We start from the raw sequence: 19,211 nt of genomic DNA, 5'->3' as shown, positions 1-19,211 counted from the left end.
CCTAGTCTACTTTGTTCTGTGAGCTTAACCTTTTCTCAGACAGTGGGGATGCAGTCTCTGGGTAAAGACAGGCCTGCTTTTGCTCTCAAGGACTGTGATATTATTAGCAGGCTGCCGTGAATATCTCACCAGTGAAAAAAAGACAGTCACAGAACCAAGAAATGACACAAAACAAAAGAATTGCCGTGAAAATCCCTGAAATGAGAAGTAATCGACTATAGAATAACAAAAATCAAAAATTAACCTAGAATTAAACAAAGACTTAACGAGATGCCGGCTACAAAACTCGTTTCACTGAACTAATCAATTTCCTCAGAAGGAAATAAAGAAATTATAAACCTTAAATGATTTTAAGTGATATCAAACAAACTCAAGAGCAGGGCTGAAACGCTTCCCTGAGTTTACAAAAAAGGTATGAAAACCTCAGTGGCAAGTTTTAAACATAGCCCTATTTAAGAGAACATTATAAGATATCCAACAAACTGCTCTTGTTTAATTCTAGGTTAATTTTTCCTTAAACTTTTTTATTTTTGTTATTTAATTTAACTCTATAGTCGATTACTTCTCGTTTCAGGCATTTTCACGGCAATTCTTTTGTTTTGTGAATATCTCACCAGGACCTAGCACCAGCACTAGCTCAGCCTAATACTCAAATGCTGAAACCAGCCTAGATTTTTTTATTAAAAAAAGTTCCCTCAAGGAAGTTGTCCCCCCCGTTTCCAAGCCCACCGCTAACTTTCTCTCTGTGGGCAGGGTGGCATCGATGTCAACATCCGCAACACCTACAACCAGACAGCTCTAGACATCGTGAACCAGTTCACCACTTCACACGCCAGCAAGGACATCAAGCAACTACTACGAGGTGAGCAGGCCGAAAAGTATCCCCATTAGGCCCTAATCTGGGGAGGAAGCAGATGGCACCCATCTTAATAAACCCCTAGGATGGTGCAAACTGGTGAAGGGCATGTGGGGGTCAGCACTGAAATCTTTTGGGGAGGGGCAGGGTTGGTACTTGGGGGTTTTCAGCCTCCTGGCTTTCACTGAATTATAACGTGAAGGAGCCCACCTTGCAAAGCTGCAGGGGAGGCTGGCTGCAACATCCCAAGATGCGTAGGTTGTGGGGCAAAGGAGGAATGAAGCGCGCAGCAAGTAACGACGTCCTCTTCTCCCCTTTTTGCTAATTTTCCTGCCCATGTCTTTCCCACTCTGTCCCCCTCCTTCTCACTTCCCACTACCCTTTGTCTTCAGAGGCATCAGGAATCCTGAAGGTCCGAGCTTTGAAGGATTTTTGGAACCTCCATGACCCAACTGCTCTCAATGTCCGTGCCGGAGATATCATCACGGTAAGAGATTGGCAGAAGCCATAGAAGCTCCTGAAACGCTCCAAGAGACAGCACTCTGCATCTGTTCTGTGATCTCATGAATGGACCTCAGCTAGGACTGCGGTGACCTTTTTGAAAAATTGTAGGCTTACTAGAGTTTGAGGAAGAAATTGGTCCCAGTGATTATTTTAATTCAGACCTACTGAATTTGCACTTCCCCAAACCAGTGTATGAATCAGAGACCAGCCATGCTTTGAAATTCACATTTCTCTGAATTTCGTGGTGCAGTTCTTCAAAAAAAGGTGCATGAAAATACACATATCAGAGGAAGGTATCAGCAAAAATGTGTATATAGGTGAAACTAACATACAAAATCCATTATATTGAAGGACATTGCTTGCAAAAATGTATCTACTGGGGAAAATGAGCTCTAAAATATTGATTAATTTTAATGAGTGCTTTAAAAAAAAACGAACAAAAAGCAAGGCAGACTGGTACATTAATGTGGTGAACTGAACCTGAGCTTGGAAAACTGAGAAACTAAACAGAGAAGATTCACGAAGTAATAGAAATTACAGTGGATAGGGGAGGTATAACATATTGACAGAGCTGTGTGCATGCCAGAGTTCTGCAGGAGCAAAGAAAAAAGCACAAGCACTGAATTCAGATGAGAAGCTCAGCTTAGTTTTCTTCCTTTTTTGAACAAGTTTCTAGTCCTCATGGTTGAATAGACAAGTTTGGTCCAATCATAATCATTCTTGGCATTTATATTCCCCTTTAGAATGTTCAAAGCGCTTCATCGCATGCAGTTACCCTATAATATGTAGGCCTTGTATTTATAGTTTCATCTTGCAGATGGTGGTGGTGGTGGGGTTAGGTAAGAAGAGAATGAATTCCCTAAGGCTTGAAATATGAACAGGGGGCTTCCTCCGTCGTAACTCAGTCGCTAAGCCACTGTGCAGTACACCAGCTTTACAAAACCCTGCTTTTGTGGTGAGCTTAGATATCATGATCCCATGGTCCCTGCGACCTCCTGATTTTGCCATCCTGTATCCACCAAGTCCCACTGATCATGAGAACTCTTCTCCCACCAGGTTCTGGAGCAGCATGCAGACGGACGCTGGAAGGGTCATATCCATGACTCTCAGAAAGGCACTGACAGAGTTGGTTACTTCCCTCCATCCATTGTCGAAGTCATCAGCAAGCGGACAGGTTGGTCCATGAACACAACTGGGAACTCTGGAGGAGGCCAAAGATGTGGTGGGGGGTGCTGCAAAGGGAGTAGGAAAACCTGTGATTTCATTTCCCAGTAAACCCCATTCATTCACTGTCTTCTCCCCGCCTGCAAAAATAACTCCTATCATCGCCGCCACTTCCTACCCTAGCAACTCAATAACAGTGACCTCTCTGCCAACGCTTGCCTTCACACAGACCAAGTCAAACAGCACCAGAGGCGCGATTATTCAGGGCACGATGGTTTCACACCACCACCCCAGTACTGTTCAAACACACTTTTTGCACGAGAGGAAGCTCCCCACTTTTTTAGCAGGAGGAAGATCGTGAATATAAGAATATCCAAAGGGGCTCCCTTCTGCCGTGCTTTCTGAAAAGGATAACATGGAGGACCTCTTGCAACAGAGAGAGCAGGAACCTCTTTAATAGGAATAGGGGGAATCCCATCGCTCCTGCTGCTTTCTCAGCAAGGGAAGAATGGGAGTTAAAGTACATTTAAAATGTATTAAACTACATAAACTGTTATGACTATTAATATGCAGGTGGCCTGTGGAAGCCTAGCAAAGCAGTGTCTGTATGGTTATAGGAAGCTGTAGTCCTGGGAGTTAAAGGTGTGAATACTTCCACACCTTTCTTTCTAGAAGGTGTTCAGATCCCACCTTAACCAGGGACAAATGTAGACCCTTGTTCCTCAAAACTGACTGAATTGTGGATGCAGCTAAATTGGGGGCCAGCCATGCATGTGATTTCTGATTGGATGTATGCTCATGGATGGATGCTGCAGATGTTCAGTTTTCTTTGCAGGTGTATATTTACTGCAGGCCACCTGAGGTTGGAGGCTGGAGATAGTTTTTAAGAGATGCTTGGTTCAGGTGACGTATTTATTTTTCTCATGGCATGCGTACAGAAACGACACGCATGGACGCACATTTCTTTTCTCCCACTGCCGCCTTCTGGTCAAACAGGTTTTCGAAACAGTGAAAAGCCAGGCAACGCCAGAGGCGGAAGTGTGATGAGACGACTATACACATCATAAGCTGCAGTAACTCTTTGAAACCACCTTGAGCTCTCTTGACTTTCTCCAGCCGTAGACACTATGAACTGGTGAAACTAAAGAACTGGGTAGAGCACTTTGGGAATCCTATTATGTAGGCTAGAAGAAGAAACCAGGGAAGGAAGGACAAAGTTCTGCACTTGCTCCTCTGACTCCGTTGCCAATGTTCATCCTAGACTGCTGAGAGACTCTTTTATAGGAAAAACTCTGTGAAAAGTCTGGCCAATGAATGAGCATCCGATATTCTGTCCCTCTGTATGTTTTTAAAATGCAGCAGCAGCATCGCCCCTACGTGAACACACATGCTCCATTAGCAGCTAAGTTACAGCAGCCTTCCCCGTAGCCCCCAGTGCTGTGCAGGGCTTCTGGGACCACACAGTTGCTCACAAACACACACCCTTTCCTGACCCGCGTGTTTTGTTCTCTACATGCAGGTCTGACTCTTCCCCGCATGGCGCCCTTGCCCCCGTGCCAGAGCTTTGCCAAGGGCCAGCAGGTTACCACTGCCACCCCTCCCAGTGGGCTGCAGCCTCCGCCCGTTTCGCCGCAGGCACCCCTCTGCCTACCTGCCCTGACCAGGACAGCCCCAACTCCTGACAGCCCAGGTCAGGGCCATTGCTGGGCTGGGCAAGCGTGTCCTCCATTCACACTGCCTGGGATTGAGTGAGGACAACTCTGGGCTGGGGAGAAGGAATGGAGAGAAGTAGCAGGTGAAAAGGGATATGATTTCAGCTGGGGGTGGAGGTGTAACCAGACCCTCTTCTCACACATTTGTACCCCAAGTAAATATCTTTCGAAATCATTTTCTCTCTCGTCACACACATACGCTCACACAGATACCTGTTGGGGGGGGGGGAGAAATAGAGAAATATCCCTCTTCTGGAAATTTCATGTGGCACTGCTATACCCCAGCTCCCTCCTGCAAAATTGTCAGTGATTTAGAATTGGCTTCGCTACACATCTTTGTCATGCTTTGATCCTGCCCCTTCCCACCACTGCCCCTCCCTCTTCCCAGTAGCTATCCGCCATTTTCCCAGGGACAGTGGGCTGTTCTTACCTGTCGCTGATAAACCCTGCCTAAAGGGCATGTGTTCATCCAGGTAAAGCCTTGCTTTTGCATACACCTTAAGTTCACATTTTAGCTCATTGAGGCCTACCAGCGGCAAGCATCCAGTCTCCCCCAAAGCATAAACCCATCAGTGTGCACATCCCTGCCACTGATCACGCCTTCTTTCCATGCTCTTGTGCACATCTGCCATTGAGGTACCTTCCGTACTGCACAAACAATACACCCCATCATTTCATGCAAACTTGCCTGCTAGCTGTGTCCTCCCAGGTCACATTTCCCTCCCCTGCCCCCAGTCAGTCTTGTATGAGAGGGACCGCTGCTGCTAGATGCTTCTTTAAAAAGTTGCTTCCCAACCTCACCCATCGAAATTGGGTGGCGGGGAGTGGGGTGGGGGAGAAAGGATCACAACAGCTGGATGTTGCTACAGGAAATAAAAAGTCATGCCGTGACTGAAATGCCTCAACCGGATACCGAGTGACCTGTCTTGGCAACCAGGGAAGCCTGCTTGGGTGCTCTGTGGCAAAGCCCGCAGAGCAATCTGTGATGGGGTGCTAGTCCTACCTTTGCCTGCCTGCTTAATGCTTGAGGGCCAACTGGGCTCTTCTCCCTCCTTACTACCCCCATGCCAAAATCTATCCTCTCTTCCCAAGCAGCAGGTGACAGGAACAGTGTGGGCAGCGAGGGCAGCATTGGCAGCATCCGGAGTGCTGGCAGCGGTCAGAGTACTGAGGGCACCAATGGGCAAATCACTGGACTCCTCATTGAGAATGTCAAGGTAAAAGGGGCACAGATTTCTCTGCACCAAGGCATGAAACCTGCAGTTCACCCTACTGCTGCCACGCCCCAGTCTTCACAGTTTTTGTTATCTCCTGTTCCTGGGTCACATCCCCAAGTTCATTTAACATGGGTTAGTTGCCTGTAGACTGAGGGTGTTCATACAGTCAACGACAAAGGTGTAAGGAAGCAGGCTATTAAATCTAACATACTCTTTAGAACGAAAAGTGATGAGCTGTGAGAATAGCCTCCCACTTTTTTATTGTAATGTAGTCTTGTTTCAGACTTCTCTAAACCACAGTGGGCTGTGTATTTGATAAGAGCTGTGTTGGGTGCAAGGGATGCGCTTAATCTTGTTTTTCGAGTTAAATACTCTCCCTCCCGCCCTGCTTGCTGATTTTTTTTCTCCTCAAGGGAAAAGAGATCAGCAACTCATTAATTTCTTATTTTTTGCTTGTTGGGCTACAAGCACATGCCCCCCTTATTACAGCAAAGTGAAAGAAAATTAGTACTATATCTCTTCAGATTCTGTGGTGGTGGAAGTACAATTCCCCTAAATCAGAAATTGGACATCTCAGGGATTTATCCAGGTGTATTCAAAGACAAGGGACGCGGGTGGCGCTGTGGGTTAAACCACAGAGCCTAGTACTTGCCGATCAGAAGGTCGGCGGTTCGAATCCCCTTGCTCGGTCCCTGCTCCCGCCCACCTAGCAGTTTGAAAGCACATCAAAGTGCAAGTAGATAAATAGGTACCTCTCCGGCGGGAAGGTAAACGGCGTTTCCGTGCGCTGCTCTGGTTCGTCAGAAGCGGCTTAGTCATGCTGGCCACGACCCAGAAGCTGTACGCTGGCTCCCTCGGCCAGTAAAGTGAGATGAGCGCCAGAACCCCAGAGTCGGCCACGACTGGACCTAACAGTCAGGGGTCCCTTTACCTTTACTATTCAAAGGCAAAACACTCTATTTCTGTATAATTGAGGGTAGAAAAGGAACTTTGCAGTCTTTGGGGAGTTATGGTGCAGAGAGCTCTGCTGCACTATCCATGGGAAGCTGCCTTCTACCCAGACAGATCATTGGTCCATCTATCTCAGGATTGTTGACTCTGACTGGCAGCCTTTCTCCAGGGTTTCATACAGAGGACATTCCCAGCCCTATTTGAAGATGCTGGGAATTGACTCAAGGCACTTCTGTGTGCAGAGCGAGCGCTCATCCCCTCTCCCAAAGGACTGTTCTGCCTCCCTGCTACTTCTCCGCTTTCTCGCCCAGATCTTGAAGATGATGTGCATTCCTGCACATGACTTGGTTCCCCAAGATTAACCTTGCTTCTTCATAGAGAAAAGACTAAAACAGCAACTCTTCTGGTTTTGGCTGCAGGTACCAGGAAGGGTGGAAATAGCCTGTGGGGACCTACATGCCTAGAATTTGGCTATATGGGTAGCAGGAATTCATGTGCCCAAGCAGCTAAGTATAGAGGAGCATCACTTAACCCTTGGCACATTCAGTTGGTCAACTGCAAACAATCCCTGCATGAAAAAAGCTGAGCATGAAGAGAAAAGTCACAATGTTCACCCATTTCATGGTTCTCTGGTACAGTCTTATTTCTGACCTGAGTCTTGGCTCCTTTTCTTTTTTCATGCAGCCACTTTCACCGACTGGTGAGGATCTTCAGCATTCTCACAATGGCCAGACGAATTCCGTGATAGGTAAGAGGAGAGACGAAAGGGCTGGTGGGAGATCGAAACTGACATTGCAAACTCAGTAAATAGAAAGTAGAGGGACTTTAAAAATGGTGAACATCTGTAGGGGGTTTGCTGTCTGCCTGACAGGGTCAATAAGCAAGGGAGTGCTGAGAGGTGTGTTCTTGGTGACTGCCCTTCAGTTGTGGAATGCTCTTCCCAAATATCTTTGGGGAAATCTTCCCAACCTTCCTGTTTGAGTTGACAGCCAACAGCAGCGTTAAGTAGGTAGTGGCTGATGTTTGGTTTCTGTATAGTTCACATATGAAGTAAGATATTCCATTTTACTGTTGAGTCTTTGAGATGGTATGGGATAGAAATTATACTAAAATTTAAATAGTCTAGATTAACCTGTGGTTTAACTGTGAATATACATACATACAGTTGTACCTCGGGTTACATACGCTTCAGGTTACAGACTCTGCTAACCCAGAAATAGTACCTCGCGTTAAGAACTTTGCTTCAGGATGAGAACAGAAATCGTGCTCCGGTGGCGCAGAGGCAGCAGGAGGCCCCATTAGCTAAAGTGGTGCTTCAGGTTAAGAACAGTTTCAGGTTAAGAACGGACCTCCGGAACGAATTAAGTACTTAACCTGAGGTACCACTGTGCCTTGGTTCTCGAACGCCTTGGTACTCGTATGTTTTGGCTCCCAAACACCAAAAACCCGGAAGTAAGTGTTCCACTTTTTGAACATTTTTCAGAAGGTGAATGTCTGACACGGCTTCCGCTTGAGTGCAGGAAGCTCTGCAGCCAATCGGAAGCCGCACCTTAGTTTTTGAACTGTTTCAGGAGTCGAATGGACTTCTGGAACGGATTGCGTTTGAGAACCAAGGTACGACTGTACATAATTTTATTTGTATACTGCCTTTCCACAGCTCAAACCGTGCTCAAGGCGGCTTCCAACATGAAAAAACACATAACTGGAACATAATGTAGTCATAAACAATAAACGGATCATTAAAAAGTGCAAAACCAAACTGAACAATTTCCTCGAAATCACAACGGAATCTAAAATAATGATACAAAAAACCAACAGCAACAACTCACCCCACCAAAAAAACCCAGACTCTTTCTGGTTGAAGCTTCTGGGGCAGTCAGAACATTGGTGCGGTTTCTCTCCTATGTGGCTGATCCTGTGCCTCAGGAGGGAGGTGGTCTGGAAGAAGCACTTCCCACAATGCAAGCACTTGTATGGCTTTCCCTGTGTGCAGACTTTGATGCCTTATAAGGTTCGGGCCGCTACTGAACATTTCCCCACGCTCCTCTCTGTTCACAAGTACCGGAAGTGCCACCACTGCCTTCATACATTCATTCATTTTGATGAGGCTGCTTTGCAGCACCCACACGAGCCCCACTGAAATAAGCAAGTGTTGTGTAGCTAGGAACAGGCTTCCCTGGGTTATTTCGCCCTGCATTGATTCTGTCTGAGGCTCCTGTGACTGTGCTTTGGCTCCTCTTTGGCTCCTTTCAGGGACACTGGGGCACCAGAACCTTTCCAACTGTAACACCAACGACAGGATCTTCTCCCACCAATATCTACGGCCAGAGCAGCTCCTGGAAGGGAAGGTACTGTAATCAATCTAGCTAATGTTTTATATATACACCTATGGATTCTAGCATCAGGCTACACCCCGTAAAAGGAAACAAATTTGAATCAGTGTAAAACAACCTTGCCCCAGTCCATCCTAGAGTTAGACACACTGTCCATTAAAAAAACCTTAGTGGGTTGCCCCACTTGTGCTGTATTGTAACCCCTGTATATGTCTTATTTTTATTTGGACAACTCGTTTAGAATTACTTTGGGGGCAAGCTGTTAATTTTATCAAGAGAACACCTTAAGCTTGGTACTTGGATTTTTATTTCATTTTTATATGTATAGAAAAACCTTTCCCTCCATAAGGAACAAAGAGGTCCCAGTTAGAAGCAGGGTGTTGTCAGCTTCTGGCTGGTCACAATACGTGGCTCAAGGGCTGAGTTCAGCTTGTTGAGCAAAGCAGTCCTGCTTGAATCAGTTAATGGTAAAATCGTGCATTTGATTGATGCTCTGGATCACACAAGATCCTGCTGAGAGAGCCATGGGCAGGGAAGTGGTTATGGACAAAATGTGGCAAAATATGGGACCAAAAAAAGGAAAAGAAGTTTTGGGTAAGCCCGGCAGATCCAGAAGGCAGGAAGTCGGATATGAGCTGGAAACTTAAGCTGTTGGCTGGGCTTGCCAAACTGTTATAAACATGAATTATGGATTATTTTTCTTGCTTTTGTGTGTGTGGAGGGGGGGGGTAGTTATCCATTCTCAAGGAAATCTGTATTATCTGGCTGAAACACTTTTGACACCATAGAATTATAGTATTTGAATATTAAGTGGTGTTATTTTTTCCATTATTATTTCAGTGCTCACAAAGACTCTGTAGAATGCTGTCCCGTGTGGGGTTACCACAATATATGCATTGGATTGGGGGAAAGCTGAAAAGCACAGTGGGTTGAAGAGGAGATCGCGGTGGAGCCAGCAAGTTCAGGATTGATGAATTGGTCATAAACAGAGATGTGAAGGCTCAGGAAAAAAACCTGGGAAAATTCAGGGGATGGGTTTCTTCCCCATTTTTTCAGGGGGTTTCCCAGCTTTCAAATCTCAAGTCCCAATTAAAGAACATAAACCCATTGATACCTGCCTTATTTTATTTTTAAAAAATCCCTACAACAGCCCTATATGGTAGGTTAGGCTGAGAGGCAGTGACTGGCCCAAGGTCACTTAGCGAGCTTCATGGCTGGGTGGGGGATTCAAACCCTGGTCTCCCAGATCCTAGTTCGATACTCTAACCACTCCACCATGCTGGCTCTCCGATTCCTGCCTTATTGGGACCAGGTTAAATGGCCAGGGTACCTTTTGACTGAGCGCTAGAGATTGAGAACCAGCAGTCTTTTTAAAAAGCTGTTCAGGGAGATTCGTTTGCATTTATCCAACAGTTGTGGTGACATAGGGGCATGTGATGCATTCAGGATGCACTAGTGCAAGTGCTCCGTCACGGATCTCCGTGAAGTGATTGCAGGAGTGCATTGGCCCCTCCCAGTCCACACCACTGCCACACAAGGGACTTCTCTGTCTCCCCTCCGCAGGATGCTGAAGCCATTTACAATTGGCTGAGTGAATTCCAGCTGGAGGGCTACACAGCCAACTTCCTGAATGCGGGCTACGATGTGCCCACCATCAGCCGCATGACCCCGGAGGTAAGGCATGGGGAAGCAGAAAGGGCTGAGCAAAAGGGAGGGAGGAAGACGTTTTGGTTTCCCTGCCCTCACCCATCTGCACCGTAACCGCCTGGTGTTTTGTGAGACCTTCCCAGGAGCGCCATTGCAGAACGTGCGCTGCACATGATTTATCAAGCATCCTGTGCTAGACCACATAGCACACATGCCTGCTTGTTAGATATTAATGAAGGCACCTGTGCCACTCTTCATTCCAGGACCTCACAGCCATCGGGGTGACCAAGCCAGGCCACAGGAAGAAAATATCCGCCGAGATTGGGCAGCTTAGCATTGCCGAATGGCTCCCAAATTACATCCCTGTGAGTATCGACCACATCTCTGTCAGCTACATCCCTGCCAGTCAATCAGAATCAGGGTGCAACCCAAAGCCCTGAAGACCTGGGCAAAGGGGCAGGTTTACTCAGTGGGTTATGGGGTTCTTAAGCTAACCACCTTGTGGCTGCAAAACCTACTCTTCATGACTGAACTCAAGCACCATCTCTGCCACAAACCTCTTACGTTGCATTGGCCAAGTCTTCGTTTCCCTACCTCTGTCTGTGAAATGGAGCTAGCAGTGACCTTCTACAGAGGGTGGTTGCGGAGCACATTTTAAAATAATAATAATATTCTGCGTAATCATTTACTATTTATTCCCCTCCTTCTCAACAAAGGTTTGGATGCTAACTAGTCTTCTGTGAATGAAAGAGTTTCTTCTGTTTGTGGAGAGAACTGGAATGCAACAGAAGTGCATTAGAAGTGGCATTATTATTATTATTATTATTATTATTATTATTATATTTTATTTATACTGCGCCTCTCTGGCTGGATTTCTGCAGCCAGTCTCCCCTTTCTCCCTACACTGCCTCTAACGCTGCTCAAGAAGGTCCCCAAAGCACCCAAAGCAAATTGTCAAGGGGCTGCAGGGGGGAAAGGAAACGGGCAAAAAAATGCCCCCCATTCTGCTGGTGGGAGCATCCCATGAGCAGAACTCTGCCTATTAGGCACTCCCACCAGCAGAACCTTAATTAGAATCTAAGCTGTTGTCACTGCCCGGGCTTTCCTTGTCCATTCTGAATTTCACAAGGAGCAACTTTTCAATGTCACAATGTTTGAAACTGAGATATGAAAGCCAGGAGCTAAATGGCACCTTAAACCTAGCTCATGGGCTCAACAACAGAATGTCTAGGTGCACTTTTTTTGTAACAAGAATACAAAGCTGAAAATGAATGAACCGCAGCTAAAAAATTATGTTCATTTTTCACACGGTCTAGTCCTTCTCCTGCCCATCCCCCTAATATTCTTAAGAGGGTCTATTCTCCAGTCTCCAGGGAGTAGCTGGAAGTGGGGAGGCAGAAAAGGGTCCTCCTTTCCTTCCACTCTGCAGTTTTAATCCGAAATCTTAGGCGCAGTACTGCACCCAGAGCTCAAAAACAGCTTGCGTTAATGAAATTCCTTGTCGCAAAATGTGCCTAGAACAATGGGAGTTTCGAACACTGGTTCTAGAGTCTTCTCTGTCAGGGACACTTTAAGTATTGATGATGATGATAATGATGATAATAATAATAATTGTGTCATTTATGTTATCCTACCCCTTCTCCAAGGAGCACAGGGTGTCATACACAGCGTTCCCCCCACTACCAGATTTCATCCTTGCGACATCCATTTATAAGCACGAGATATTTTAGGTGGCAGCTGTAAGCCTATGTGTGGAGCTGATGGCATTTAGAAACTTGCGTCTTTCTGCCTGTGGGATGCTCTTTACTGATAAAGCTCCCAAAGACTTGTTCAGGCAACTTCCTGTGGAAAAGCAGCGTGGGATTTGCTGTAAGAGCTCATCGTGGTTGTGCTGTCTTCTAGGATGACCTAATGGAGTGGCTGAGTGCCCTTGGACTACCCCAGTACCACAAGAAGCTGGTGAGCAACGGCTATGACTCCATCAGCATTGTGACAGATCTGACTTGGGAGGACTTGCAGGAGATTGGCATCAACAAGCTCGGTGAGGGGGAAAGAGGGGAAACCAACAGGGCCGCTGGGGAACTTCTGGCTGCTTGTTTCAGTCCTGCACTACATAAACATGAGTGATGGGGAACTGCATCTGAAAGGAGCTCCATACAGTGGCCTCCCTTGCATCTCAGTGCAGCAGAGAAAAACTCAGCTATCCAAAGATGTTGTATTTATGGTGGCTTTTTAAATTGGCTGGAGGCCCATGAATGATCCTGCTGGTGGTGTTTGACTAACCGCAAGATGTCCCTATAGAGCACAGTTTCCCAAACTTGGGTCTCCAGCTGTTTATGGACTACAGTTCCCATCATCCCTGGCCCACTAGTCCTCGCTAGCAATGATGGGAGTTGTAGTCCAAAAAACAGCCAGAGACCCAAGTTTGGGAAACTCTGTTTGAGGGAGCCTTCACAAACCAGGCACCTTCCAGATGTTTTTTACTGTGGCTGGTGAGAGCTGTAGACCAAATTTACCATAGTGAAATGTGGAATGAAAAGGCGCTTGCCCTTTCTTCAAACCCTGCCCTTGTTCCTGGAACATGGGAAACCGTGGTTTGGCCATGCACTGGCTTGGTGCTGTTGGACATTTCCTACTCTTAAGGGGAATCCTTTCCCCTGTTATTGGGCAGCTGTGCAGCACGCACAACCTTCACAAACCTCTCCCAGTCAGGTGAGGTGGTGGAAAGCAGATCCCTCTCAGTTTGACTTCACTGACTGGAAATACAGAAACATCATACACATACCACTCTCTCACACACAAACAAGGGCCATTTGAACCTGCACATAAGAAGGTACTTAACCCAGAATATGCTCATTGTTGGTTTGTTTCCCAGGCGCATGTGTGCTGACTAGCATTCTTAGGTGATTGCTCACCCTTAGAAACAGTGATTTATTTATTTCAAATAGAGGCTACCCCTCTATTATGTTTCCTCCCACAAAGACAGCAGTGTTCCCCTCCCCTTGCTCAGAACGCAGCATTGGGTTTTGACTTGGGGCAAGGAGACTGTCCGTTTCCCCCCGTTTCATGAGGGAAGCATTCTGTGTCCGTCTCAGGGGTGTCGCTTTTAGTCCAGTCCTCCCCGCCCTTCCCCAAAAACCTCGGGGTTCAGGGTCCCCCGCTGAAAAGGAGGCACTCCCCCCTTCCCCCGCCACTGTGTGTTTTCCTTCCCACCTTCTTTCATGGCCTGATTTGACGAGGAAGGACTTGTTCCCATGTTAGGGCCTCGCCATCCAGTTTAGACTGGCTCACTGCCAAAAGGCCGCTCTGACAAAGAGGGGGAGAAAAGGGGAGGGGGAACCATGTCCCCTTATTGGGAGGCAATAATTAGTGAGGTATTTGGCTGTGAATCAAATTCCCAGGGTAATTGGATGCCTGTTTTGGCAGAGGGAAAGACAAGCCCCGTTCGTAAGTGTCGCCAAAATATGCCCGCTGGCTCCATCCCCGACCAGCCACACGTAGAAGTTATCGAGGGCACACAACAGGCGGCTGCTCCCAAGGCCTGCTTGGGGCAGCCAAGTGTCTTCTTCCCATGGCCCACTCCTACCTTCCCTCCCTCCCTCCCTTCCCATCAGCTTACCCTTCTTTTACTCTTTCCCCTTCTTCCCTCAGAGCATCTCTCATTGCCTTGTCTAGAATTCTGTGGTAACAAAAGATCACTTTACATCCTTATACACTCTCCCCTCAGCCCAAGAAAACCCCCCAAAGGGTGGAGGAAAGAGATCATACTATGCAGGTGTAGAAAGTGACCTCTTTGCCAGCCGGTTCCTTTTATGGACATGGAGAAAGGAAGGCCCCAGAAGTGAGGGGACTGGGGTCCGTGACAAAGAAGAGCCTGTTATCCCTCGAAGCACGTGGGGACATGTTGTGCTTCATGGGGAAGTATCTTTCTTTAAAAAAACACCTCAGCAAGGCTGAGTTAGTGCAACTGCCACCTGTGCCATTTGTTGTGGTTGTAGAATTTCAGATCTCTTTATCATTAGGCTGGGTTTCCCAAGCTTGGGTCTCCAGCTGTTTTGGGACTACAACTGCCCTCATCCCTAGCTAGCAGGACCAGTGGTCAGGGATGATGGGAATTGTAGTCCAAAAACAGCTAGAGGAGCAAGTTTAGGAAACAATGCATTAGCTTCATAATAATAATATTAACAGCTGCACTCCCAATTTTATCCTTGTGAAGTAGGTGCAGCTGGGCTTCTTGGCAAAGTAGGGTTTTGAACCCCCCAGGTCTCTCTGTTCCTAGTCTGACACCCTAACTTCTTCACCACACTGGGCATGGGGCTGAGCCTCCTGCTGGTCCCGTTTTATGTCTGGGCAGGGCCTGCTTCTTTTAGTCTACATTATACGTGAATGTCTTGGCTGATAAAGGCTCTGCCTCCAAAGCACTGGCCTGAGAGGACGAGACAGGATTTTGAGCTTCCCCTTGCTTGTGCTTGGAGTCTTCCAGTAGAAGCGCTTGCCTCCCACAATCCCCGAACTTAGTTTTTGCTCCTTTTGTGCCGCCTGCAGGCCACCAGAAGAAGCTCATGTTGGCTGTCAAGAAGCTGACGGACCTCCGCAAGAGCCTGAGCCAGGCCGACACCAGCACCCTCAGGCGCAAGATCCCCGGCGCCTTGGACATCGTCACCATCGAGTCTGTCGAGAACGGGGAGTGCCACTCTCCCCACACGCCCAAGATGACCACTTTCCAGGACAGCGAACTGAGCTACGAGCTCCAGACGGCCATGTCCAACAGCTGCCAGGAGACGCTGACCATCAAGAGCGCCCAGGGCATGTCGCGGAGCCAAGAGAGCATCGGGGTGCGGTCCAGGGGGTCGGGGCACTCCCAAGAGAACATGCTGTCCCACAGCACCACCTCGAGCCGTTCGCAGGAGAGCTTGGGAAGCGGCGAGAGCAGCAGCGGCAGCAGTGGTGGTGGCGGCGGACACTCCTCTACCCAACCCCGCCTCACGGAAAACTCCGCTGCTCCGCAGAGTCGGCCCAACCCAGAGAACTATGGGAAATTTGTTCCGCAGCTCAGCAGCCCTGAGGGAATCAACGGCTATTCCAGCGTTTGTGTGGGAAGCCCTCTGAGGGAGAGGAATCTGCCTGAGGGGATGGACCAGTACCAGAGACCAAGCGCTCTGAAGGGGGATTTCCTTCCCCACACAGAGCCTCCCGAGACATTTCCAGCCACGTCCCCTTGTGCATCGCCCCACACGGCCAGCAAGGGGACCGCCCCATATGTCTTCATGTACCCCCACGTGTCCTTGAAGTCCCCTCCGCCGCCTCCTTCGCCGTCCGTGCCTGAGCAGGCCAAGGCCCCCGCTCCCTTCTCTGCCCAGAGGACCACCCTGCAGTCGACAGCCCAGAAAGCTTTCTCCTACCTCCATTCCCACTGTGGCCCCACAGAGCCGCCACACGCGCCCCCCAAGCCCGGGGCGGAGCAGCAGAACGGCGAGGGCTTCAAGCACAAGAAGCGCTCGCACAGCTTGAACCGCTACGCCTTGTCCGACGGGGAGGCCGAGGAAGAGGAGCCTCCCGCCAGCTCCGTGGGCTCATACGCTACCCTGACCAGGCGGCCGGGGCGGAGCCAGGTGCCGCGGGCACAGCCATCGTCAGCCGCCAAGGTCTCGCGCAGCCAGTCCTTTGCCATCCGCGCCAGGAGGAAGGGCCCCCCGCCCCCGCCTCCCAAGCGCCTCAGCTCAGTCTCCAGCGCGCCAGTGGGTGCAGAGTACGAACAGGGCCAAGAGACACAAAAAGGACCCTCCTTCTCCCAGGACGGAGGAGGAGAGGGCTCTCGTGACAGGGGCTGCTCTCTGAGAAATGCTGCAGCCGTGCTCAATGGGCCTGTGGCTGACGGGAGCCTGGCCAAGCCTCTGAAGTCCCCCAAACCCACCGGTCCCGGTCAGGAGTCGGCCAGCAAGACGGGCCTGCACAATTCAGCCCGAGCAGACCCCAGCAGCGCAGAAGCCACCGGTGGCCAAAGCCAGGCTTTTGAAGGCAACGTCCCCCGAAAGAGACGGACATTTAGCGAACCCGCGGTCGCCATGACGGAAGCTCTGCAGCACAGCCATGAGGACACCCGGTCCGACACGGAGGAAGAAGCAACAGCAGAGACAGATGGCTGTGCCAAGTCTCCCTGTTCGTCTCAGAACAGCTCCAGCGAGTGTATTCCCTTTGCGGAAGAGGGCAACTTGACCATCAAGCAGCGGCCGAAGCCCACTGGGCAGCTGAAGGCAGACGCCGCTGCGCCAGAGTCCGATTCTGCCTTGGCTCAGCCTTACGGGGAAGAGCAAGAAGAGACCCCGGCGAAAGAGGGCCCCGCAGTGTTGGAATTCAACCTCACAGAGTCTGACACGGTCAAGAGGCGGCCCCGGTGCAGGGAGAGAGAGCCCCTCCAGAACGTGCTGAAAGCGTTTGGGGTGTCTGCGCCCAGCTCATCATCCTCGGCTCCACAGTACGCCCAGGCTCAGACGGTCAGCATCAGCGGACCCTCGCTACACCCAGCAGAGCCGCAGCCGGCGGGAGACGCTTTTGACGACGACAGCATGGAGCTGCAGATCGCAGAGATAGAGAAGAGCATCCTGTCTCTGGAAAGGGGGATCAAGAAGCCGCCCGTCTCTCTGAAACCAACCAGCCAGATCCCACTTCAGGTCGAGAGGAATGGAGGCGCAGTCCATCTGAGGACGGCAGCCAATGCGGCAGGTAGGCAACGTTCAGAGTGGCAGCTGGGCAAAATCTGGCCCCCATGGCTTACTGCTATGCTGCCCTTTCCTGGAATCAGAAAGATTTTCTACATGGTGGTATCTCTCTCCCCCTTTAAAGGAAGGAGATGCAGATGTGCTAGCAGTGCCCTCATCCTTTCTCAGGGCGGGGAATGGGCTTGGAGTTTGGGGTTACAGTGGTACCTCGGGCTACAGTCGCTTCAGGTTACAGACTCCGCTAACCCAGAAATAGTACCTCGGGTTAAGAACTTTACCTCAGGCTGAGAACAGAAATCGTGCAGCGGCAGCGGGAGGCCCCATTAGCTAAAGTGGTACCTCAGGTTAAGAACAGTTTCAGGTTAAGAACAGACCTCCAGAACGAATTAATTTCTTAACCTGAGGTAACACTGTAGTAGCAATACAGTGTTGTTCCAGCTGCTCTTCAGGGCCGTTACAGCTGGGAGAGAACTGGGGTAGCACCCTGTTGCTGCTTCTGGTTGGGGAAAGGGCACTGGAGGCTGTGGAGAGAGGTCTGGGCTGGGAGGAAATGGTGGGAGGGGTGAGGAAGCAGAGAGGGCTGTAGCCCACCCATTTTCAAGACTGCTTTTGCCCCCCCCCCCCATAGAGGGAGTGACGGTTCCATAGCCCCAGTGGGATAGGGAAGTGCCTACAGTGAAGTGATGGTAGCGATGCTTAAGCATGTATTTTTAGTTAGAATTAGTTTGATGTGGAATTGAAATGGAAATTGCACATAAAATTTTATGTAGCACAATATTAATTAGCAATGTCCTTCCCTGTGGCCAAGATCCTTCCATAATCTTTACTCCATTCAGCAAAAGGTGCCTGGATATTTCAAATAAAAGTTCATAATTTGAAGGTTTAGCACGCACACACACACACACCCCATTGATCCTGGCTGGAGGCTTACAGAATCATTTCTCTTGGAATAGTTTCTTTCTGAATTGCTCTGTGTCCGTTTATTTACACAGGGCATCTTTCATTACTGATTTCTGCTCTTTAAAAACTGTAGATGTTCTGCTCTTTAAAAACTGTAGAGATGTTTCACTACCAAGAGGGGGAGGGGAAAGGAAATCAGCCCTCCCCTGCAGGAAAAGGAACTGATACAGGGCAATTCAGAGAAGCTATTCAAAGGAATTAAGTCACTGATTCTGCCCGATCCCCTTTTGCTGGTCAATACAAAGTAACTGAAGGACTGAACCCTGCAAATGGAGTTTAAACCAAAGTCACAAGCCTTATTACCACTTTGCCTTTCATTATAAAATTGCATTTCAGTATTAAATATTGCTGCAAATCAAGTCTGGGGAGGAAACACGGGGAGTGCAGAAAACATGGAAAGGGAAAGGCTACAGTTTTGGAATTATGTTGTCTTGATGCTCTTTGAAACAAGAATGAATAAAGCATGGCAAATCCAGAAGTAAGGGCTACTTCCAGAAGAAGTACTCCAGCTTACACTTGCTGGGAGAGTGTAGAATAGCATGAGGTGTTAATGGTAGGAATGCCTGCTGTTGCTGATCCAGAAGGGAGGTTGCACTTCGAGAGACGGAACTAGGCTGTGTTTCCTTAAACTAAGTGGGTCAAGTTTCAGAATACTCAACATAAGGTTTTTTTTCCCCCTCAGATGTCCCAGCCAAGCACACATCCATTGCTTCTACCAAGCTGGTGTTTTCAGGGCCAAAAACCATCTACCAACAAGTCCTGCAGAACTCCCGCAACACCGTCGCTCCCTGGGCAGCCACAGAGATGGTTTCAGAAGGGATGGGTCCCTACCCCATGAAACTGGGGCTGGGCAGCAAACCCGCTTTGAGTTTTGGGGTGCCCCTCGCCATGAGGCCTTTGAGTGCATCTCCGGACATGATCCACGCTCAGCAAAGGCTGGAACAAACCAACTCATCCTTGGCATCCACGCTTGAAGCGGCAGAAAAGAAAATCAACGCAGAGGAGGCAGACAGGTGAGGCATTGCTTGGATGTGAAGAGAGGGCAGGCAGGGTGCCTGTCCTGAGCAGAGCATCCTTCAGGGTCTTTATCCAAAGTGCAGAATACAAAGGCCCCTCTTCTTTATGAAGAAGGCACATGCATATTTCAG

The 19,211-nt window shown here is 48.9% G+C and overlaps 1 protein-coding gene across 6 annotated transcripts in view; it reads left to right on the top strand.

Annotated features, from left to right (window-relative positions):
- The window catches only part of CASKIN2 (CASK interacting protein 2), a 99,010-nt gene that overhangs the window by 76,213 nt on the left and 3,586 nt on the right, over positions 1-19,211 (top strand). For 3 of the 6 annotated variants that reach the window (XM_082203351.1, XM_082203354.1, XM_082203356.1), the window contains 11 exons: positions 754-862; positions 1,249-1,343; positions 2,417-2,534; positions 5,329-5,453; positions 7,089-7,152; positions 8,658-8,752; positions 10,301-10,411; positions 10,648-10,749; positions 12,287-12,425; positions 14,930-17,107; positions 18,746-19,076. In XM_082203351.1, coding sequence (XP_082059477.1) covers positions 754-862; positions 1,249-1,343; positions 2,417-2,534; positions 5,329-5,453; positions 7,089-7,152; positions 8,658-8,752; positions 10,301-10,411; positions 10,648-10,749; positions 12,287-12,425; positions 14,930-17,107; positions 18,746-19,076 — 3,467 coding nt within the window. The remainder of the gene's footprint in view (positions 1-753; positions 863-1,248; positions 1,344-2,416; positions 2,535-5,328; positions 5,454-7,088; positions 7,153-8,657; positions 8,753-10,300; positions 10,412-10,647; positions 10,750-12,286; positions 12,426-14,929; positions 17,108-18,745; positions 19,077-19,211) is intronic. The other 3 variants (XM_082203353.1, XM_082203355.1, XM_082203352.1) reach the window with 2 other exon arrangements.

This window comes from Podarcis vaucheri (assembly GCF_965113315.1).
Source record: "Podarcis vaucheri genome assembly, chromosome: 2".
Taxonomy (NCBI): domain Eukaryota; kingdom Metazoa; phylum Chordata; class Lepidosauria; order Squamata; family Lacertidae; genus Podarcis; species Podarcis vaucheri.
The sequence above is the reverse complement of the archived record's forward strand: the minus strand, read 5'-3'. Positions and strand labels throughout refer to the sequence as shown.